We start from the raw sequence: 23,617 nt of genomic DNA on the forward strand, positions 1-23,617 counted from the left end.
AAGCACTGAGACAAATCTTGCATTTTCCTCTCAAGGGCACACAGTTAGCATAGTGTAAGTTCCCAGCAGCACTGGAAAAATGACACAAGTATTTAATAGATTAGATTAAATCTGAGAAAAGTACATTTAATGGCATCTTTGTGTCAGCTGATGTTTTATTTTTTACCCCACCCCACCAGTTCTCTTTTCTCTAATATTCTGGGTAACCTTTTCCTGATTCCGTGAGGAAAATGGCTGCAGAGAATGATAAATATGAGTAAGGCTATGTAACTATGTAGCTATTTTGCATGCGTGAATACTGTATTTTCTTTTCTTTTTTCTTTTTTTTTTTTTTTTTTTTGAGGCAAGGCCTCACTCTGTCACCCAGGTTGGAGAGCAGTGGTGCAGTCAGGTTCACTGCAGCCTTGCCTTCCCGGGCTCGAGCAATCCTCCCATTTAGCCCCCTAAATAGCTGGGAGGGGGCTATGTAGCTAATTCTAGGTTACATTCTCTCTGACCCATCTGAGCAAACTTACAAAGGCCAATAAGAACTTAAAGAGTATTATTCCTTTTCTCTCTTTGTCCTTCCCCTTACAATTCTACTTTGACTCTCTTACTTTCATACACAGTCGACCCTTGAACAACATGGCTTTAACTGCATGGATTCACTTATAGGTAAATTTTGTTTTTCAGTACATACAGTCAGCCCTCCGTATCAGCAGGGTCCACATCTACAACCAAATGCAGATAGAAAATACGGTATTCAGCTAGGTACAGTAGCTTCTCCCTATAATTCCAGGACTTTGGGAGGCCGAGGTGGGAGGATTGCTTGAGCCCAAAAGTTTGAGACCAGCCCGGATAACATAGTGAGACCCGTTCTCTATAAAACAGCTTAAAAATTAGCCTGGCATAGTGCATGCACCTGCAGTCCCAGTTATTTAGGGGGCTAAATGGGAGGATTGGTGAGCCCAGGAGGGCAAGGCTATAGTGAACCTGATTGCACCACTGCTCTCCAACCTGGGTGACAGAGTGAGGCCTTGCCTCAAAAAAAAAAAAAAAAAAAAAAAAAAAGAAAAGAAAATACGATATTCATGCATGCAAAACTCTCGTCTACAGATGGATATACAGTTTTATATCTGCAGGTTCCTAAGGGCCAACTGGTATCCACAGGCAGTCCTGAATCCAACCCTCTGAGGGACGACCATACTATAATCTTGTGCTCAAAACCCTCAAGAATCCAGAGTAATCTTAGGCACCTGCATCCTGACGTCAGCATGCCAAACTTGGGAGATCTTTATAGATATCTGTTACTTGTCTTGCGTGTTGTCTGGTCAGGGAAGAAAAAAATATTAAGTAGAACTTCGAGTTCACACAGAAAGAGTGTGTCCTTCAGACTGAGCTCATTGCATTGTCGGGGTGATTCTTCACGTTATTCATCCCCAGTTACATCTGCTTTCGCTTTCTTTTTTATTTTAAAGAAGGCAGAACAGAGGTCAGGAGTACATTCACCCGTAACTCTGTAGTTTTGCTTTTTTTTTTTCCCCTAGGAAGCTAGCAAAGACTGACTTGTAATTGCAATAATCACCTCTAGGAATAGAATTACAAAATTACATAATTTGTGGTATTTGGGCTTTCTTACCCCAGAATGTCACCCGACCCACAGGATACTATATCTGAAAACCTCACTAAGGGTGCCTTTTCCAGGCACTAATGGATTAGCGTATATTATTTTTCATATTTTTTTCTCTGTCGGGCATTGAGGAGTTATACATGACAGGAATAGATAACTTCAGAGCATTACTGCCTGGGAAGGGCAGGGTTTGGAGAGGTATCTCGGTTGGGGCTTTAGGAAGTGATGGAAAGGCGGGGCGCTGTGGCTCAAGCCTGTAATCCCAGCACTTTGGGAGGCCGAGACGGGCGGATCACGAGGTCAGGAGATCGAGACCATCCTGGCTAACCCAGTGAAATCCCGTCTCTACTAAAAAATACAAAAAACTAGCCGGGCGAGGTGGCGGGCGCCTGTAGTCCCAGCTACTCGGGAGGCTGAGGCAGGAGAATGGCGTAAACCCGGGAGGCGGAGCTTGCAGTGAGCTGAGATCCGGCCACTGCACTCCAGCCTGGGCGACAAAGCGAGACTCCGTCTCAACAACAACAACAAAAAAACAAGGAAGTGATGGAGAAGCATAAGGCTACCTGGGCAGATGTGGGGTATTATAGAAAGGAAAGGTGTGCAAAAATGTGGAGGTGAGAGGGTACAAAAAATAATCTCCATTTTCTTTCTGTAGTTGTAAATAGGAAAGAGTGACAAAAGAACAGTAGCGTGGACATGTGTATGTATGATAAAGCTTAAGACTCAAACAATTAGCAAATTAATAAAATACATGGTTCCTTTAACGCTTATATCTAATGAATGATATCTTTATGTCTTGATTATATCTTTTGTGTGGAAACCTGCCTGAACCACATTCTGTGGCAAGCAAGATAGAAACCTAAATTTGGAACTTAAAATTCTTTCTTTCATGAGCACTAATAGCTTTAATCAAGGCTCAAAATCTTTTTTTTTTTTTTTTTTTTTTTTTTTTTGAGACGGAGTCTCGCTGTGTCGCCCAGGCTGGAGTGCAGTGGCCGGATCTCAGCTCACTGCAAGCTCTGCCTCCCGGGTTTTTACGCCATTCTCCTGCCTCAGCCTCCCGAGTAGCCGGGACTACAGGCGCCCGCCACCTCACCCGGCTAGTTTTTTGTATTTTTTAGTAGAGACGGGGTTTCACCGTGTTAGCCAGGATGGTCTCGAACTCCTGACCTCGTGATCCGCCCGTCTCGGCCTCCCAAAGTGCTGGGATTACAGGCTTGAGCCACCGCGCCCGGCTTTTTTATTTTTTTTTTGAGACAGAGCCTCACTCTGTTGCCCAGGCTGGAGTGCGGTGGCGCAGTGGCGCGATCTCGGCTCACTGCAACCTCCGCCTCCCAGGTTCAAGCAATTCTCCTGCCTCAGCCTCCCAAGTAGCTGGGATTACAGGTGCTTACCACCACCTTCGGCTAATTTTTGTATTTTTAGTAGAGAGGGGGATTTACCATGTTGATCAAGCTGGCCTCTATCTCCTAACCTCGTGATCCACCCACCTCAGCCTCCCAAAGTGCTGGGATTACAGGCGTGAGCCACCATGCCTGGCCCTCAAAATCTTAAACCATAAAGCAGTTATGACAGTAGAATTATAAACAGGGCCGGGCGCAGTGGCTCAGGCTGGGCGCAGTGACTCATGCCTGTAATCTTGGCAATTTGAGAGGCTGAGGTGGATGGATCACCTGAGGTCTGGAGTTCGAGATCAGCCTGGCCAACATGGTGAAACCCCATCTCTACTAAAAATACAAAAATTAGCAGGGTGTGGTGGTGCATGCCTGTAATCCCAGCTCCTTGGGAGGCTGAGGCAGGAGAGTTGCTTGAACCCAGGATGTGGAAGTTGCAGTGTGTCAAGGTTGCACCACTGAACTCCAGCCTGGGCAATAGAGTGAGACTCCATCTCAAAAAAATAAAAAATAAAATGATAGTAGTGGTTCACCTAAAAACGACTGAAAAGATTATTATTATTATTATTTTATTTTTATTTTATTTATTTTTTTGAGATAGGGTCTTGCTCTGTCACCCAGGCTGGAGTGCAGTGCCATGATCATGACTTACTTCAGCCTCAACCTCCTGGACTCAAGCAATCTGCCCACCTCAGCCTCCCCAGTAGCTGGACTTCAGGTGCGCGCCACTATGCCCAGCTAATTTTTGTATTTTTGGTAGAGACGGGGTTTTGCCATGTTGCCCAGGCTGAACTACAACTCCTGAGATCAAGCCATCCACTCACCTCAGCCTCCCAAAGTGCTAGGATTCCAGTCATGAGGTACCACGCCCAGCCAAAAGTGACTGAAAAGATTTGTATGTGATCATATCATACACTTGGAATAGCAGTTTTTGGTTTGTGGCTCTAGTGATTCTTTGCAGGCTTTGTGCTACTGTTACATGCAGCTTTGTTTCTAAGAGCCACGTAAATACTTTGAGAGTACACCCTGTTTTTCTACTTATTTGTTCATTCCGCTATTTTCGGAGTATCTACTGTCAGATCCTATTAGGTGTTAGAGATACAAAGATAAAATCTCTGCCTTCCAAGAATTCAGTCCAGTACATTCTTGGGGGAATTAGGTTTTCTGCTTATCATAGGGTATATCCATGGCAAGGTTTCTCACCTCAAATTGACATTTTGGGTCAGATTATTCTTTGCTGGAGGGCTTTCCTGAAGAGTATTGTAGGATGTTAAACGGCTTCCCTGCCTCTACCTACTAGGTGCCAGTAACCAGCCCCATCATCTGGCCCAAGTTGTGACAATCAAGCATCTCCAGACATTGCCAGATTCCTGGGGGCAAATCTGTAATAAGAACCAGAGTTTATCTGTGTCATTGACTGTGAGCTTTGGTAAATGAGTTTTGAGAAAATTCATACAAAGCTAGCAAATGTAACAAAGAAAGAACCTAGATCCGTTGCACAATGCTTGTTATTACTCCACATGACTTCTCAAAGAGGAATTAGATAACAGCCGTGCTGAATAACACCTACAAAATGTTTTATTTTTTAGCTTGGATGTCTATGAGATCTCTTTCTGAGTTACTATGTGTAGGAGAATAATTGTTTGGTTTCTTAGGGACTCCACTAAAACAACAAACAATATAAGCCATTGGAGAGGAAGAGTCTAATGCATAATAAAAATCTTAGTCTTTTCTGAGCTGTTTGTACCAGCATTTCCCTTTTCTTGTTAAGAGCGAAAGTATTTTCTCCAGTGAGTACGCGGGACAACTGGCATATTTAGAAATGTCTCCTGTGTTCTTCAGGCATGTAACTTAAAATTTTGTTACTTTACTAAATTGGACTTTTCTTCACTTACTGCTTTTCCATGTTCAGACAACACGTGAAGAACATCGAACAACCAAAAATTCATTTTAATATAATAGTCTTTTAACGCTTGTCTTCCAGTAATGCCTTGGTTCTCAAAGTAAAGGATCCACTTTCCTGTTGGAAAGAGTACTTCCCTAGAAGTCCTAAAACCTGTATTTTAGGTTCACCCTTAGCACTCTTACTAAACATTCATTTAGCCTCTCTCGGTCTTGATTTCTTTACTTGTGGTAGACTAATAGATATAGAAAGAGGCTCTTTTATCCTGTTTTCCTGATAAGTTCCTAAATTCCATAAATCTACACTTTTTGCTCACACAAACTTTTATATATCCTTATTCTTATACAATATCCACATTTCCATTTCTGTGCCTAATAGAGTTTTGATTCATCATGGATAATCTGTCATCAGAAGAAATTCAACTGAGAGCTCACCAGATTACTGATGAGGTAAATGTTTTACCTAAAATAAGTAAATAATTCTATTTCAGTTTTCATATTGGAGGGGTGAGAGGGCCTTCTTAGGGACCATTTTGGCCTCTTCCTAGTCCATTAATATCAAAGAACACATTTGCCCCTTAGTGCCTTTGCTGGTTTTTATTTTCTTAAAGTGAAAACAATTTGTATGATTTTTATTTTTTAGGTACTTATTACTTAAGTGCAACAAAGATACTCTATTATGTATTTGAGAAATGCTAGACTTCTATTTAACAATTTCCTAATATCTGTAATTTACTTAGATTTCTACCTACATTAAATTTTTATGACTATAAAATTTTTATTCCCATGAACTTCACCATCCAAATATTCTCTCTTTTTTAAAAAAACTTTTCCTTTCAACATCACACTGGAAGTCCTTACACATTTTCTCTTAAGGAGCACTTGAAAATAACCGAAAATGTAGTGATCAACTTACTTTTTTTTTTTTTTTTTTGAGACAGAGTCTCACTCTATTGCCCAGGCTGCAGTGCAGTGATGTGATTTCGGCTCACTGCATCCTCTGCCTCCTGTGTTCATCAAGCGATTCTCCTGCCTCAGCTTCCTGGGTAGCTGGGATTACAGGCATGTGCCACCACGCCCAGCTAATTTTTGTAGTTTTAGTAGAGACGGGGTTTCACCATGTTGGGCATACTGGTCTCGAACTCCTGACCTCGTGATCCACCCACCTCAGCCTCCCAAAGTGCTGGGATTATAGGCATGAGCCACCACACCCGGCCATTGTTTTGTTTTGGTTTTTTTTGTTTGTTTGTTTGTTTTTGAGACGGAGTCTCGCTTCTGTCGCCCAGGCTGGAGTGCAGTGGCCTGATCTCAGCTCACTGCAAGCTCCGCCTCCCGGGTTCACGCCATTCTCCTGCCTCAGCCTCCCGAGTAGCTGGGACTACAGGCGCCCGCCACCTCGCCCGGCTAGTTTTTTGTAGTTTTAGTAGAGACGGGGTTTCACTGTGTTCACCAGGATGGTCTCGATCTCCTGACCTCGTGATCCACCCGTCTCGGCCTCCCAAAGTGCTGGGATTACAGGCTTGAGCCACCGCGCCCGGCCCATTGTTTTAAAGGAAGGGATAGGCTGGCAATTCTTTTTGTTTTTTCCTTTAATGGAGACAGTCTCTCCGTTGGGCTATGTTGCCTGGGCTGGTCTTGGACTCTGGTACTCAAGAAATCCCCCTGCCTCAGCCTCCCAAAGTGCTGGGATTGTAGGCATGAGCCACTGTGCCCAGCCTGAGCTGGCCATTTTTAAAGATAGAATAGCATCATGAATGTGGCCTGTGATCGGATGGTTTTTTTGTTTTGTTTTGTTTTGTTTTTTACATATTTTGGAATGCTAAAACTCTGTGTTTTTTCCTAGTCTCTGGAAAGTACGAGGAGAATCCTGGGTTTAGCCATTGAGGTAAGAAAATGTTAGTCACCAACTTAAGTATAAAAATTTATAGGAGATATCCTAATACTTCTGGCTGGAATTAGTGTTAAAGGGTAATGTATCAATATGCTTTATTATTTGAAATTAACAGTTGCTGAAATTGTCAAATTATGCACTAATGGGCCTTTTTTGTTTTTCCCTTTGACAGTATTGGAATATGACAGGGAAGATGAATTCACTATGAGTTTGTGACTTAATTATTTTGGGGGGCTACTATGTTAAAGTGTGTTTAAGAATACTAGTTCTGTCTGTAGCTCTAATCCTCTGAGAGCTTGGGTTTCTAAATTATTCTGTCTTGCTATTTGACAGCTCTTGTAGGTTTTGTTTCTGTTGTTTTTGGTTTGTTTTGTTTTACTATCAGCCTTTTTCCCACTTCTTTTAGTCTCAGGATGCAGGAATCAAGACCATCACTATGCTGGATGAACAAGGGGGTGAGTTAAATTATTAGCAGAAATTCTTAATTTGACCATGATGCCAAAAAGCCCTATCAGATTAGCCACATACAAATTTCAGCCTTTGGGAGGGCCTTCCCTTTGTAAAGTAAGAATAATATGTTTACTTCTTGTCTTCTGGTTTGAATAATGTCATGTTCACTGTCTATTTGGGATGGCAGGCAACAATGCCCAACTGTGTATATACCGAGTATGTGTTAGACCAGCATGGCTAACACATTAGACATTATGATAGTAATGTAGCTGGGATTACAGGTACCCACCACCACACCCAGCTAATTTTTTGTATTTTCAGTAGAGACAGGTTTCACTGTGTTGGCCAGGTTGATCTCAAAGTCTTGACCTCAAGTGATCCGTCCACCTTGGCCTCCCGAAGTGCTGGGATTATAAGCATGAGCCACCATGTCTGGGCAGACATTGTGATATTCTTACATCATCCTCAAATCAAGTTAAGTCCTAAAACAGATCTAGATTCAGGTGTGCTTGGAAGCACTTGAGTTGGCCCTGATTAATCAGGTCTAGTTTTTATTACTCCTATAACAGCCCTCAGGTTTTGAACCTCATAGAAATGATGGGGATTTGACCTGGTCAGAGTACCCTTAACTTGGTTGTAAGGATGATCTCTAAATAACCATCCCTTGGTCCTACTATACAAGATTCTTTTATTTTTTATTTTTATTTTATTTTATTTTATTTTGAGGGGAATCCCACTCTGTCATCTAGGCTGGAGTTCAGTGGTGCAATTGCATCTCACTGCAACCTCCAGCTGCCAGGTTCAAGTGATTCTCCTGCCTCAGCCTCCCAGGTAGCTGGGATTACAGGCACCCATCATCACACCCAGCTAATTTTTGTATTTTTAGTAGAGATGGGGTTTCATCATGTTGACCAGGCTGGTCTTGAACTCCTGACCTCAGGTGATCCGCCCACCTCGGCCTCCCAAAGTGCTGGGATCACAGGCATGAGCCACCATACCCAGCCATATACAAACTTCTTAGAACAAATTTTTCCACAGCAAGAGGCTAGGTGCCTCAGGATCAGTACGTGAAAGATTGTTATCATGTTGAATAGCTTCTAATACCTTTTGACACTGACTTATTCACTGTGGGGAGTTATTGGTAGATTCAAGGTTGAAGTTGACTGCTCCATAATAATAGCATTTTCTGGTTGACACTGTGAATGGAACACAAAATGTAACTTTACAACTTATTCTTAGAACAACTAAACCGCATAGAAGAAGGCTTGGACCAAATAAATAAAGATATGAGAGAGACAGAGAAGACCTTAACAGAACTCAACAAATGCTGTGGCCTTTGTGTCTGCCCATGTAATAGGTGAGTTGATAAATTAAGACGGTTTCAAAATAAATAAATGACAGTACCCCACCTTCTCCCGCCAGCTAAGGTCAGAAGTATGACTGGGTTTAATGAGGAACTCTATTAGATAAATCTAAGTTGTCTCTCCTTCAGGCAGATTAAGCTTTTTGTGTCAATACTGCTTGTTCACTGAAAACTATGACTTATAGTTGACCAATCCTGGGATCAAGTTCCAATTTCAATTTGTAGTGATACATGAAAAGGTTAAGAAGTATAGAGAAATGTATATCTGGATGATGGTGAGCAGGATGGAGTTATTTTCTTTTCCTTTCAAAAGGCAGAGTATTAACAAAATATTTATTTTGTGGTAGGCACATGAGGGATGGCCAAAAGAGTAGAAAAGTTGGGAAAGAAAGGCAAAACTTAAAAAATACATAAATCTGATGTTAGATTATATGATAGTGACCAAAGCTAGGTATACAGAACTGATAAAGGTTGGGTTGGAGAGCATCTTATAGAAGAGTTAGGATGTGGGTTGGGCTTTGAGTGATTAGAAGGATTTGGATGAACAGGGAGGAACAGTGAGGGCATTTCCTATGAAAGGTTCAAAATAAAGATTAACAAGGAGCTTGACTTAACTGAGCTGTGTGCTCATGTAGATGAGAAGTGGAAAGTAAGATATAACTAGGTAGTAGAGGAACTTGAATGCCAAACTAAAGAGTTGATAGATTGGAGTGGAGTGTAAAAAGAAATGACAGTATCTGGAGATTGAATGACTGTACTCACTGCTGAAAGGTTTTTTTTTTTTTCCCCCCTGAGACAGGGTCTCTGTTACTCAGGCTGGAATGCAGCGGTGTGATCACGGCTTACTTAAGCCTCTCTTTCCTGGGCACAAGAGATCCTCCCACCTCGGCCTCCCAAAGTGCTGGGATGCAGTGGCACAATCTTGGCTCACTGCAACCTCTGTCTCCCCGGTTAAAGTGATTCTCCTGCCTCAGCCTCTCAAGTAGCTGGGACTACAGGCGCCCACCACCACACTCAGCTAATTTTTGTATTTTTAGTTGAGACAGGGTTTCACCATGTTGGCCAGATGGTCTTGATCTCTTGACCTCATGATCCGCCCGCCTCAGCCTCCCCAGTTGCTGGGATTACAGGTGTGAGCCACCGCACCTGGCCTCAAAGTATTCATTTTTAAAGAGCTTCTTAGACATTAGTATTTCATCCAGTTCTCAGCTGGTCTTGTAAACCAACAGTGGTTATATTTTTATATTTTCAGATAAGTGTTTTATGTAACAGCATTTTTGTGCCATTTCTACTGGAGAAAGTAGAGATTAATTGCTTGTCAGTCAACTTTAGTGTTTGTTTTGGCCATGAGGAGTTAAGATTTGACAGTGTTCTTCCTAGTCTTATCCATTGACTTCCTGTTCTAACAAGTCTGTTGACCTGTTTACACCTTGGTTGACTAACGGAGAGTTTTTTTTTTTTTTTTTTTGAGACGGAGTCTTGCTCTGTCACCCAGGCTGGAGTACAGTGGTGTGATCTCAGCTCACTGCAACTTCCACCTTACAGGTTCAAGTGATTCTCCTGCCTCAGCCTCCCAAGTAGCTGGGATTACAAATATGTGCCACCACACCCGGCTAATTTTTATATTTTTAGTAGAGACAGGCTTTCACCATGTCGGCCAGGCTGGTCTCAAACTCCTAACCTCAGGTGATCTGCCCACCTCTGCCTCCCAAAGTGCTGGGATTACAGGCGTGAGCCACTGCTCCCAGCTGAAAGTTCATATTTTAATAACTATAACTTGTCAATCAGCAGATTACTTTAAGCAAACAAGTTAAAATGTACAGATTGTTTGATACAAACTCTTAGCTATGTTTTACAAAAATAATTGTACCTTTCTTTTGTGTTCCATCTACCTTCTTGGAAGAGTACAGAAGAGAGGAAGTAGATGAATTTTCTTGAGATCAGATGTTAGGAGAACAAGGAAAAAGAAGTCTTCTCTAAAATCTTAGAGCAAGATCAACTCTAAGTCACGTGTTGATAAACAGGAAGAGCATTGAATTAGACCTAAGATGGTCTAATATCATAGAAAGTGGGAAATGTAGCTACAGAATATTAATTTTATGTCTCTTTGTGTATCCCAGCCGAGCATAGGCAAGCTTTTCTTGAAGACTGGTAGGAAACAAGGTAGAGTATGGTCCTGAATCAGCGTTCTTCAGCCTCTAACCTTAGTAGAACCCTTTCTCAGTGGATCAAGAGAAGGCACTACTTTTTTAGAGATGGCATCTGCCTCTGTCTCCTGGGCTTGAGTGCAGTGGCACCACGATAGCTCAGTGTAGCTTCAAACATCTGGGCTCAAGCGATTCACCCACCTCAGCCTACCAAGTAGCTAGGATTACAGGTGTGTGCCACCATGCCCAGCTAATTGTTTAAATTTTTTGTAGATACGGGGGTCTTGCTATGTTGCCCAGGCTTGTATCAAACTCCTGGCCTCAAGAAATCCTCAACCTCCCAAAGCACTGGGATTGCAGGCTTGAGCCACTGAACCCAACTGGCACTTCTTTCTTTTCTTTTTTCTGGTACTTCTTGAGAGATGGAATCAAGGGACTGCTGTAACAAAACAGTTCCCTGAAGAGAAGAAAGTATTATCTCAGTTAAAGATGTCTGATTATAATTACCTTTCTTCCACCTATTTCTTTCTTATACCATTGAGACCTTGGCCAGTATGATATCTCTCATCCTCAGCTCTTCCTATCATTCTTGCCTGTGTCTTGATCTTTCTAATCTGCTAGTCTGTGTTTCCGTTAGGCTCATTATATGAATAACCATAATATGAGCTTCTTAAAGGTAGACGTGAGATCTTGGTCTTTTGTATAAGGCCTAGTCTTAATACTGGCAGGAGTAGTCACAACCCAGGTCAGGTCCAGAGTTCCTTATTTGCCATTTGGAAACACTTTTTCTTTCTTTCTTTTTTTTTTTTTTTTTTTTTTTTTTTTCCGAGACAGAGTCTCACTCTGTTACCTAGGCTGGAGTGCAGTGGCACAGTCATGACTCACTGAAGCCTCAACCCATCCTCCAGCATCAGCCTCCCAAGTAGCTGGGATTACAGGCACATGTCACCACGCCCAGCTAATTTTGTATTTTTTGTAGAGACAAGGTTTCACCATGTTGGCCATGCTGGTCTCAGACCCTTGGGCTCAGGCAATCCACCTACCTTGGCCTCCAGAAGTGCTGGGATTGCAGGCATAAGCCATTAAGCCCTGCCGGCCATTCAGAAATCTAAAAAACTCTGAAAGCTTAAGTTTTGTTTCATTTTTGCTGTAATGGTGCCACAACTCATTAGGGTATAAAATGTAGCCTGAACTGAAGCTATGTTTAGCCTTTATTACTTGCTGTAAATATTAATTGGTTTCACTACAGAAATACTGTTTTTGAGTCAGGGTCTCACTCTGTCACCCAGGTTGGAGTATAGTGGTATGATCTTGGCTCACTGCAGCCTCGACCTCCCAGGTTCAAGTGATCCCCCTACCTCAGCCTCGTAAGTAGCTGGGACTACAGGTGTGTGTCACCATGGCTGGCATGTTTTTAAAACTTTTGTTTCTTCTTCTTTCTTTTTTTTTTTTTTTTTTTTGAGACGGAGTCTCATTCTGTTGCCCAGGTTGGAGTACAGTGATACAGTCTCAGTTCACTGCAACCTCTGCCTCCTGGGTTCAACCGATTCTCCTGCCTCAGCCTCCCAAATAGCTGGGATTACTGGTGCCCGCCACCACGCCCAGCTAATTTTTGTATTTTTAGTAGAGATGGGGTTTCACCATGTTGGCCAGGCTGGTCTTGAACTCCTGACCTCAGGTGATCCGCCTGCCTCAGCCTCCCAAAGTGCTGGGATTACAGGCATGAGCCACCATGCCCAACCCTGTGTTTCTTTTTCCTTTTCTTTCGTTCTTTTTTTTTTTTTTTGAGACAGAATTTTACGTTGTCGCCCAGAGCGGAGTGCAGCCGTGTGGTCTCGACTCACTGAAACCTTAACTTCCTGGGTTCAGTCAATTCTCATGCCTCAGCCACCCAAGTAGCTGAGATTAGAGGCATGCGCCAACACCTTGCTAACTATTGTATTTTTAGTAGAGACGGGTTTTGCCATGTTGGCCAGGATGGTCTTGAACTCCTGACCTCAAGTGATCCACCCACCTCGGCCTCCCAATATGCTGGGGTTATAGGCGTGAGCTACCGCACCTGGACTTTAAAAAGTTTTTGTAGAGACGAGGTCTCACTATGTTGCTCAGGCTGGTCTCAAACTCCTAAGCTCAAGCAATCCTCCCACATTGGCCTCCCAAAGTGCTGGTATTACAGACGTGAGCCACCACGCCCAATGTCACTACAGAAATATTAATGTATTTAATTATGTGGTACTGCCCAAAACATCTTGCCCCCAGTGGATTGGGATAACAGTTGTGGGCCTGCGTGTTAATTTAAGGTACTCTTCTGAGCATGTTAATTTAATCCTTAAATAGTAGCCTTAATATGAGATAGATGTTCTTTATTATTATCATTTTACATCCAGGCTACACTGTGTAGTTAAATTGAGACCAACCTGGCAGAGGGTCAAAACCAGGCAGAGCCCTTACCTTTTTTTTTTTTTTTTTTGAGACGGAGTCTCGCTCGGTCACCAGAATGGAGTGCAGTGGCGTGATCTCAGCTCACCGCAACCTCCACCTCCCAGGTTCAACCGATTCTCCTGCCTCAGCCTCCCAGGTAGCTGGGATTACAGGCGTGCACCACCACGCCTGGCTAATTTTTGTATTTTTTGTATAGACAGAGTTTTGCTTTGTTGCCTAGGCTGGCACATCTTTTTTAAATAAGACATTGAAATAGCTTTACTTAAAAAAATTCTGTATTAGAAGGATATTTTAACTGTAGCAAATTCTTTCTAAAGGATTAGTAGAATTTAGTAACAGATTACCAGGGTTAAACTTTAAGATGATGAATAAATGTCATTCTATGGTTTGTAAAATTTGAATTCTAAAAGAATAATAACACAAATCCTTTTTTTTTTTTTTTTTTTGAGATGGAGTCTCACTCTCACCTAGGCTGGAGTGCAGTGGTGCAGTGGCAGGATCTCGGCTCAGCTCACTGCAAGCTCTGCCTCCTGGGTTCACGCCATTCTCCTGCCTCAGCCTCCCAAGTAGCTGGGACTACAGGCGTCCACCACCACACCTGGCTAACTTTTTGTATTTTTAGTACAGACGGGGTTTCACCGTGTTAGCCAGGATGGTCTCCATTTCCTGATCTCGTGATCCGCCCGCCTCAGCCTCCCAAAGTGCTGGGATTACAGGTGTGAGCCACCGCACCCAGCCCAGAATTCCTTTTTTAAAATCACGTATCTTAGGCAGTAATTGATAAATTTTAATTCTAATTAATAAGAACTTGAAAGGAGACAGATTTAAAATGATAAGTCTCAGAATAGTAAACTGCTTGATGTCCCAGTTTAAACTTTTTTTTTTTTTTTTTTTTTTTTTTGAGATGGAGCCTCACCCTGTTGCCCAGGCTGGAGTACAGTGGCACCATCTCTGCTTTCTGCAAGCTCCGCCTCCCAGGTTCACTCCATTCTCCTGCCTCAGCCTCCTGAGTAGCTGGGACTATAGGCGACCGCCACCGTGCCCGGCTAATTTTTTGTATTTTTAGTAGAGACGGGGTTTCACCATGTTAGCCGGGTTGGTCTCAATCTCCTGACCTCGTGATCGGCCTGCCTCGGCCTCCCAAAGTGCTGGGATTACAGGCGTGAGCCACTGCGCCTGGCCTTAAACATTCTTAGATAAGGTATTCTTCTGTCTTAACTTGCCTGTTTTATAAAGTCTAACAGCGGCACGTAGTTTGAACACAGATTGGCATTTCTGACCACTTACTAAAGTTCCAAATTGGCACTACAGGTTTTCTGCTATTCCAATCTTAAGTCATACTGAGGTGTAAAAATTCAGCTCCGACTAATTAAAATGAATATTGAATTATATTTCATTCAGTAGTTGAGTGCTTCTTCCATCCTGCTCACTAGAGACACAAATATGAGTAAGGCATACCTCTGGCCCTGCCTGTTTGTTTATCTTGACATTATTTTTTGTACCTCATGTAGTATGGATATACAGTAGTTACTCAATAAATACTTGTTGATTTGAGTGTCCTTGAGAAACTTGTTGGCTGGTGGGAGAGTTTGATGTGTAAAAAGATTTTTTTAAATTACAATGAAAATAAAATATATAAGAAAATAAAATATATAATAGAAGTAATTAAGAGAAATCTTAATCACTAAGAGGAAGGAGTCTCATAGCATCTCCATTGGTTTTTGACTTCTCTCGTATTTTCTAATTTTAGGAAAGAATATAATCACCCAAAATTCTGAGGAAAAATGAAATGTGCTCTGGTTTAAATAGTTTTCTTATTTTTCTTTTTATCTAGATTCTCAGATGTTGGTTGTTTCTGTGAAACCAGGCAGGAAATTGAATACATTATGTTTTTAAACATTAAACCTGCTTCTGTTCTGTTTGAGTGGCATTTACTATTTTCTGCATTTCATTCTCTCACCTAATCTCTTCCTTTCTAATCTGCTTACTAAAAATGAAGATTTAACATCAGAAGCCGGGCTCAGTAACTGATCAAAGGGAACTTTAAGATGCAGTCTTGTGGCGCAGTTTGGGCTGCTAACCTGCTATCTAAAGGTGATGCTTCAAATGGCTTTTCTGTGCATGTGCATGGATTTTGTGAATGGTGGAAACTGTCTCTAAACCTGTGTGGTGGTGTGTAGTGTAAAGTGAATTTGTTCTTGATGGGTGCTGTCTCACAAAAGATGGACTTGACAAAAGGACCTTAATTTATAATACCATTCTTTGACAAATGTCTCTGATAACTAAGTTTTTGCTAAATAACATTTAAGATTACCAAAATAACAATACTCCTGGAGTTTCTTAAGAAATTTAAAATAGGTTGATCTTTGAGACAGCTGCTGCAGTCTAGTTCTGATAAAAGGTAAGGGAAGTCATGCTAAATGCTTCTCTGTCTTCATAGGACTTTGATTTTAGCATCCTGTCTTCCATTAAGTTTCCCTACTTCTTACTGGTTCTTGAGTCAAGATTTCCTCTGTTAAAGTTTTGCTTCTAATGATTTAGATTACCCATGATTTAGGCCACTACCAAATTAAGGAATCAATTGTCAGTCTAGTCATCGCAAATCCTATTTGGAACAAGGTGGGATATAAAATTTTAAATGCTACCATATCTGGTATCTTCTTCCCTTAAATAAGGGTTTCCCCTTTACATATGTTATAAACTATTCTATAATCCCTGTTACATCATGTGTTAACTTGCTGTGATTTCATGTTGAATTAATACAGAGCTAACTAATCTTAATTTTTCATGGGGGATAAGTTTTGTCAGCTTACTGTTTATTATTGTGTCTCTTAATTTTAGATCTTTATAAGAATTATGAAGACCATGATTAAATGTTAACAAATTAAGTATTTGATTTCTACCCTTTGTTTCCTGCCCTCCTTTTTCCTTCTTTCCTTAGTTTGACCATCCAAAGCACACACACACTCACATTCACTCTTTATTATTAGTTTGTATTTATTTGGTCCCTTTTCTCCTTGATGTGAAATAATCACAGCTAATATTTGTTTTATTTTTGCTATTTTTAATTCAGTTAAAACTAATATTGATGCAACCAAAACTAAAATAAGAAATTATTGTTTTTGTGCTCATATCTTAATATTACAGTTTTATCCTCAATAGCAGTTTCCTGAATTGACTAGGGATATTTCAGATTCTTAAAACTTGCCTTTTTTTTTGAGACAGTCTTGCTGTGTCCCCCAGGCTGGAGTATAGTGGCCCAATCTCAGCTCACTGCAACCTCTGCCTCCCGGGTTCAAGCAATTCTCCTGCCTCAGCCTCACGAGTAGCTGGGATTATAAGCTTGTGCCACCACACCCGGCTAATTTTTTGTATTTTTAGTACAGAAGGGGTTTCACCATGTTGACCAGGCTGGTCTTGAACTCCTGACCTCAAGTAATTCACCTGCCTTGGCCTCCCAAAATGCTGAAATTACAGGCATGAGCCACCATGCCCAAAAACTTGCCATTTTTGAATGAGACATTTAAGTGGAAAAAAAAAAAGAGGTTCCAGTTAAAGACTATTAGACCACTCAAAACTAACAGTCAGTTGTAAATCTAAGTTTCTAGATGGAGTTCTGAATTAAGACTTATCACAAATTTACTTAGGCATTTTATCATGAAGACTAATTTCTTCTCAGAGGGCCTGTTTTTTTTCAAGAGTCCTGTCACAGATTAGAGCTATTATTTCTTACTGTAGACTAAAACAACCTGGTCCTAGTAATCTTTCATGTCACCGTATTCCAGCTACTTTCATCTACCTGTAGATCTCAAAGCTAGAAATGGTAGTGGACCAAAAAATAAACATGCCAGTTGGTAATCCGTGCACTTACAGGCATGAACTGTTGACTAAGGGTCAGGTTGAAGTTGAAGCCAATGAATTAAAATATTTATCCAGTGATTTACAAAGCAGTTTTATGTCTGTTATCAACAGAACATTTTATAGCCCTGCTAAACATTAAGTGTTGTTATTATCCTAGTTTACTTACAAAGAAAGGGATTCTCTGAAATTGAAGTTTGCTTAAGATTCTGTAGCTTCTGAATGACATGTGTAGGATTGGGATTTAAGTTATTTTACTCCAAATGCTGTTACTTTTGTTTGTTTGGTTTTTGTTTGTTTGTTTGTTTTTAGATGGAGTCTCACTCTGTCGCTCAGGCTGGAGTGCAGTGGCGCGATCTCGGTCCACTGTACCCTCCGCCCTCCGAGTTCAAGTGATTCTCCTGCCTCAGGCTCCCAAGTAGCTAGGATTACAGGCATCTGCCACCGCGCCTGGCTAATTTTTCGTACTTTTAGTAGAGACAGGGTTTCACCATCTTGGCCAGGCTGGTCTTGAATTCCTGACCTCATGATCCACCCGCTTTGGCCTCCCAAACTGCTGGGATTACAGGTGTGAGCCACTGCGCCTGGCCTTTTTGTTTGTTTTAATCCTGACCTGTCCCTTTGCTTCTTCCAGATTAACTACTTAGTGTTCCAATATATAGACTACTAGAGTCTGTAGACAGACTACCAGAGTAATCTAAAGTACTCCTCCTGGATCGCTAAATGTCCCACTGACCTTATATAAAACAACAAGTGATTCCCAGGCTTTACCCCATATGTATTGGAGTAGAATCTCCAGAGTGCAACCTACATATCTATGTGTTCTACAGCAGGGGCCCTCAACACCCCAGCCATGGACCACTACTAGTCCATGGCCTGTTAATAGAAACTGGTCCTCATAGCAGGAGGTGAGCATTACTGCCTGAGCTCCGCCTCCTCTCAGATCAGCAGTGGCATTACATTCTCATAGGAGCAAGAACCCTATTGTGAACTGCGTGTGTGAGGGATCTAGTTGTGTCCTCCTTATGAGAATCTAACTAATGCCTGATGATCTGGGGTGGAACAATTTCATCCCCAAAGCATCACCTGGTCCCCATCTGTGGAAAAATAGTCTTCCATGAAACTGGTCCCCAGTGCCAAAAAGGTTGGGGACCGCTGAGGTCGCTCTGATACTCAGTTAAGTTTGGAAGGTATTACCTTTAAAGCATCTAAGACCCTTTGGAAGGAAAGTAATTGATTTAAAAACATTACTATGTTTGTGAACATTTTTTATTTTATTAACTTAGGTAAGCAGCTATCTGACAATGCCTTAAAAACAGGTTCCAACTTGATGGAGGAAACTCCAGGGTGATGGCAAGTGACAGGGTCTCGAGCAACCAAAAGGCATTACCTAGAGTGGATGTGCTGAATGAGACACACTGAACTGTCACACCATCTCTTCATAAACATGCAGAACATACTATAACTGCAAGAAAAAAAGTAGTTTTTTTCCCATCCCATTTGAAGGTAAACATGCCAACACAATGCAAAGCTGTAAAAAAAAATCAAAGGCAGCTTTTTGTGTCTTTTCCCCTTGATACAGAAAGAACATCTTCAAAGATCCAGTCTTCTTTTTTTTTTTTTTTTTTTTTTTGAGACAGAGTCTCACTCTGTTGCCCAGGCTGGAGTGCAGTGGCATAATCTGGGCTCACTGCAACCTCTGCCTCCCGGGTTCAAGTGATTCTTCTGCCTCAGCCTCCTGAATTGCTGGGACTACAGGGGAGCGCCATCATGCCCAGCTAATTTTTATGTTTTTGGTAGAGACAGGGTTTCACCACGTTGGCCAGGCTGGTCTCAAACTCCTGATTTTGTGATCCGCCTGCCTCGGCCTCCCAAAGTGCTGGTATTACAGATGTGAACCACCGCACTTAGCCAAGATCCAGTCATTTTAAAGACAGCAGAGTTTGATAACCAATCTGATTCTTTGTTTATAGACTATGCTTCAATTAAAAATCATTCACATGATCATTTTAAAACAATTCATTGGCACCTTATGCCCTTATATCTAATTATGGAAAGAAGAATTCTCATAAGTGTAAAGAATTTTTTCAGATATTGCCTCTTAATATTGGGAAGGAGTTTGGAGCGCATATATATCCCTTAATAGACCAGAACCCACAGGTCATGTCCCAGTCTACTCCTCTTTTTGTGCTGTCAGAAACATAATATCTCATTAGTTACTTTGGAATTTCAACCCTCTCTCTCGAACCTGTTCCACAATCTGAAATTCTAATAAAAGCCCCACTTCTATTACCTCTGTTAATATTTGTGGTTATTAACTTTCTGCTAAACTAATATATTGCTTTTGTTTTATTTAGTAGCACTTACTCTGCTCTAGAATTTTGCCTGGGACCTTTCTTACTATTAACAAAGGATACATGTGAATATTTATTTTAAAAATGTATATCCTACCTTGTTCCAGGAAAAATTTAACATGACTTCTTAATAAATAAATGAGTTAATTAATAAAAATAGCATAGAAACATAATTATGAGAACTTAAAGTGGTACCATGAAACACACTTTGATAACTAGCCTTTCAGTGTTCATAAATTTGCCTTTGCAGTGCCTCTCCCAAAAAAAGTAGTAGTATCCTTTCTGTAATATTAATGGTAAAGGTCTAAGATTCAATTCTAGGTTTGCCAAAAATGAATCCTCACATGCCTATCAAGAAATAAGTCACTTTTTTCATAAAATCTCTTCCCTACCTTTTTATTTTGAAATTTTAACACTTCTTTATTAATGTAAAAGGTAGAATAAATCAGAGACCAATATTTGAGCAACATTCTATTTTGTTTTTGTTTATAGAAAAGTGAAAACTAAAATTGAATGAAAACTTGACTTTAGCCAAATAATCAAGAAAAGTTTTGTGTTACTTTTCCATAATAGCCATTTTTTTTTCCTGTAATAGCCACTTTTTCTTTCTTTCTTAAGATGGAGTCTCACCCTCTTGCCCAGGCTGGAGTGCAGTGGTGCAATCTCAGCTCACTGCAACCTCCACCTCTCAGGCTCAAGCAATTCTCCCGACTCAGCCTCCCCAGTAGCTGGGATTATAGGCAGATGCTGCTGCACCCAGCTAATTTTTGTATTTTTAGTAGAGATGGGGTTTCATCATGTTGCCCAGGTTGGTCTTGAACTCCTGACCTCAGGTGATCCACCCACCTCAACCTCCCAAAGTGCTGGGATTACTGGCGTGAGCCACTGTGCCTGGCCTCAATCTTTTTTTGTTTTTTGTTTTAAGAGGAAACTCTTAAATGAAAAGCTCCTACACTATAGGATTTATGAATGACCGCTTGTGTGGTCAGGGTACTTATTTGTCCGCTGATTGTCCAATTTGGAAATTATTCATGCTTTTCTTTCCTGATGGCTGGTTTGTTTGTAAGAAACCATTGTTTAAAATTTCATGGAAAATTCTAATAAAAACTGATTAGCTGGAACTACACTGGTTCAAATTCAGCCTCCTTATTTTAAAAATTTTATTTATTTATTTAATATTTAAGGTCTCACTCTGTCACCCAGGCTGGAGTGCAGTGGCACTATCATGGCTCACTGCAGCCTTGACCTGGGCTCAAGCAGTCCTCCCACCTCAGCCTCTCGAGTAGCTGGGACCACAGACGTGCACCACCACACCCAGCTAATATTTGTATTTTTTTATAGAGATGGCATTTTGAGGCAGGGAGCAGTGGCTCACAAGCCTGTAGTCCCAGCACTTTGGGATGCTGAGGTGGGTGGATCACTTGAGGTCAGGAGTTTGAGAGATGGGGTTTTGCCATGTTGCCCTGGCTGATCTTAAACTCCTGAGTTAAAGCAATCCACCTGCCTTGGCCTCCCAAAGTGCTGGGAGTACAGGCGTGAGCCACTGCACCCAGCATCAGCCCTCTTATTCTGTCATCCCTTGTCAACCTCTGAGGTGCCTTCAAGGAACCTCTTAAGGTATCCCAGAACACTTTTTCTAAGAGACCTTTTTTTAAGTAATGTGCATTAACCTCTTTTCCAGATAGTGCTGGATACACTAGGAAGAGAAAAGCAAAACGATAGTGCCAGAGGCTAAGGGAACCTGAAAAATCAAATAGTTTTTTTTTTTTGCTACTTGCTAACAACCTAGTGAAGATTTGGTAGAAGCAGTATTTGGACCTTTTTAAAAAATTTTTTAGTGTCAATGGGTTTACATAATTCATCTATTTCCTATCCCATATTGCCATGGAGCATAGTATAGATCATCTAGACTTAGCTGTATGCAGCTTTTCTACTAGAGTTGTTAGTGTCATCCTCAAGGTAACAGGCACTAATAATTAGAACTCTCCCTCTTCTTTTTTTTGGTATCTCCCTACACTCCTGACTCATATAGAACAAAGAACTTTGAGTCTGGCAAGGCTTATAAGACAACATGGGGAGATGGTGGAGAAAACTCACCTTGCAATGTAGTATCTAAACAGCCAGGCCCGGTGACAAATGGTCAGCCTCAGCAACCAATGACAGGAGCAGCCAGTGGTGGATACATTAAACGGTATGCCAACTCCTCCCGATATTCCTGTACCTTTCTTAATGAATGGTTCACTTAGGAGATGAGTTTAGCAGTACATGACCCCTAACTGATAAATAAAAATTGTGTTTATTCTATTTTTAAAATGCATTTAAAAATCTGCCCACTGACATAATGTGGGTTTTTTTGTTTTGTTTTTTTGTTTGTTTGTTGTTTTGTTTTGAGACAGAGTCTTGCTGTGTTGCCCAGGCTGGAGTGCAGTGGCGTGATCTCAGCGCACTGCAACCTCCACCTCCCAGGTTCAAGTAATTCTCCTGCCACAGCCTCCTGAGTAGCTGGGACTATAGGCGTGCACCACCACGCCCAGCTAATTTTTGTATTTTTAGTAGAGACAGGGTTTCACCATTCTGACCAGGCTAGTCTTGGACTCCTGACCTCAGGTGATCCACCTGCCTCGGCCTCCCAAAGTGCTGGGATTACAGGCATGAACTACCACACCTGGCCAGACAAAATATTGACTGTGGTGGTTGACCTTGGGTGATGGGATTAACTTTTCTTTATACTTTTCTGTACTTTCCGAATTATTGAACTAGACATACTTTACTTTTGTAGATAGAAAAAACTATGTTTTAAAATGTGTCATCTAGAGCAAGGATCAGCTAGATTCCTATAAGAAGATCTGTAACGAGCCAGAGAGTCAATATTTCAGACTTTTCAGGCCATACAGTCTCTTGCAATTACTCAACTCTGTTGTAGGGTTAAAGCAGGCACAAACAATGTGTAAACAAATGTGCATACTGTGTTTGAATAACACTTGATTTACATAATCAGATGCTGATCCAACCTCTCTTTTAGAGCCGTGGTTCTTTAGATAGACTTAACTGTGCATTAGAACCACTTGAGGGGCTTATGAAACCATAGGTTTCTGGGATGCACTTACAGTTTCTGATTTAGTAGGTCTGGAGTGGAGTGTGAGAATTAGCATGTTCCCACGTCTAACAGCTTCCCAGGTGATGCTGGGAATTACGCTTTGAGAAACGCTGTTTTAGAGTTGTTTCGTTCTTTTCTTACATGGCTTTAAGACACTGTGCTCTCTTTGATGAGTCTTCCAGTTTTTATTATAGAATGTTTCCCAAGAATGGTAACCTATATTCCTTTGGATCTTATACTTGCTAAGCGTCATTTTGGTTATACTTTTATGAAAATTAAATCCAGATTTACTCCATTTAAATTCAGAAAAATCTATGGAATTAACTCTCTTCTTGTAATAGCATAACTAATGATGCCAGAGAAGATGAAATGGAAGAGAACCTGACTCAAGTGGGTAGTATCCTGGGAAATCTAAAAGACATGGCCCTGAACATAGGCAATGAGATTGATGCTCAAAATCCGCAAATAAAACGAATCACAGACAAGGTAAAAGCTTTTTATTGCCACAAGAAAATGAGACACCCAGTTCAGTGTTTCCGTAATAGACATCTGTGCTAGATGCTGTGGGGGACATGGTAGAAGAAGCTCCTGGACTCATAGGTCTTAGTTCTGATGAGGTGGTGGTTTTTTTTGTTTGTTTGTTTGTTTGTTTTTGAGATGGAGTCTCACTCTGTTGCCAGGCTGGAGTGCAGTGGCACAATCTCAGCTCACTGCAACCTCCGTCTCCCGGGTTCAAGCAATTCTGCTGCCTCCGCCTCCCGAGTCCCTGGGACTACAGGCACACGCTACCACGCCCAGCTAATTTTTGTATTTTTAGTAAAGACGGGGTTTCATCATGTTGGCCAGGATGGTCTCAATCTGTTGACCTCATGATCTGCCTGCCTCTGCCTCCCAAAGTGCTGGGATTACAGGCGTGAGCCAACACGCCTGGCGAGGTGGTGGTTCTAACACATAAAACAAGAGCCAAGTCCTCCCCCTCATGGCAGTTGGTGCCTTTTGAAACCAGAGTTTTGGAATGTAGTAGTTTTACTTAAACCTTCACACATGAAGCTTAGTATCTACTTTAGCCTTTGAGTGTGTTTTTTTCTCTCCCAAATGAGTAAGTTTTAT

The 23,617-nt window shown here is 41.4% G+C and overlaps 1 protein-coding gene across 10 annotated transcripts in view; it reads left to right on the plus strand.

Annotated features, from left to right (window-relative positions):
• The window catches only part of SNAP23 (synaptosome associated protein 23), a 38,593-nt gene that overhangs the window by 12,028 nt on the left and 2,948 nt on the right, over window positions 1-23,617 (plus strand). For 3 of the 10 annotated variants that reach the window (XM_077938103.1, XM_077938101.1, XM_015141895.3), the window contains 7 exons: window positions 5,285-5,355; window positions 6,749-6,790; window positions 7,203-7,251; window positions 8,486-8,603; window positions 15,033-15,065; window positions 21,443-21,601; window positions 22,849-22,993. In XM_077938103.1, the coding sequence (XP_077794229.1) occupies window positions 5,299-5,355; window positions 6,749-6,790; window positions 7,203-7,251; window positions 8,486-8,603; window positions 15,033-15,065; window positions 21,443-21,601; window positions 22,849-22,993 (603 nt within the window). In that variant the 5' untranslated portion in view covers window positions 5,285-5,298. 10 annotated transcript variants of the gene reach the window in all.

The sequence above is a fragment of the Macaca mulatta genome, chromosome 7 (genome assembly GCF_049350105.2).
Source record: "Macaca mulatta isolate MMU2019108-1 chromosome 7, T2T-MMU8v2.0, whole genome shotgun sequence".
NCBI lineage: Eukaryota > Metazoa > Chordata > Mammalia > Primates > Cercopithecidae > Macaca > Macaca mulatta.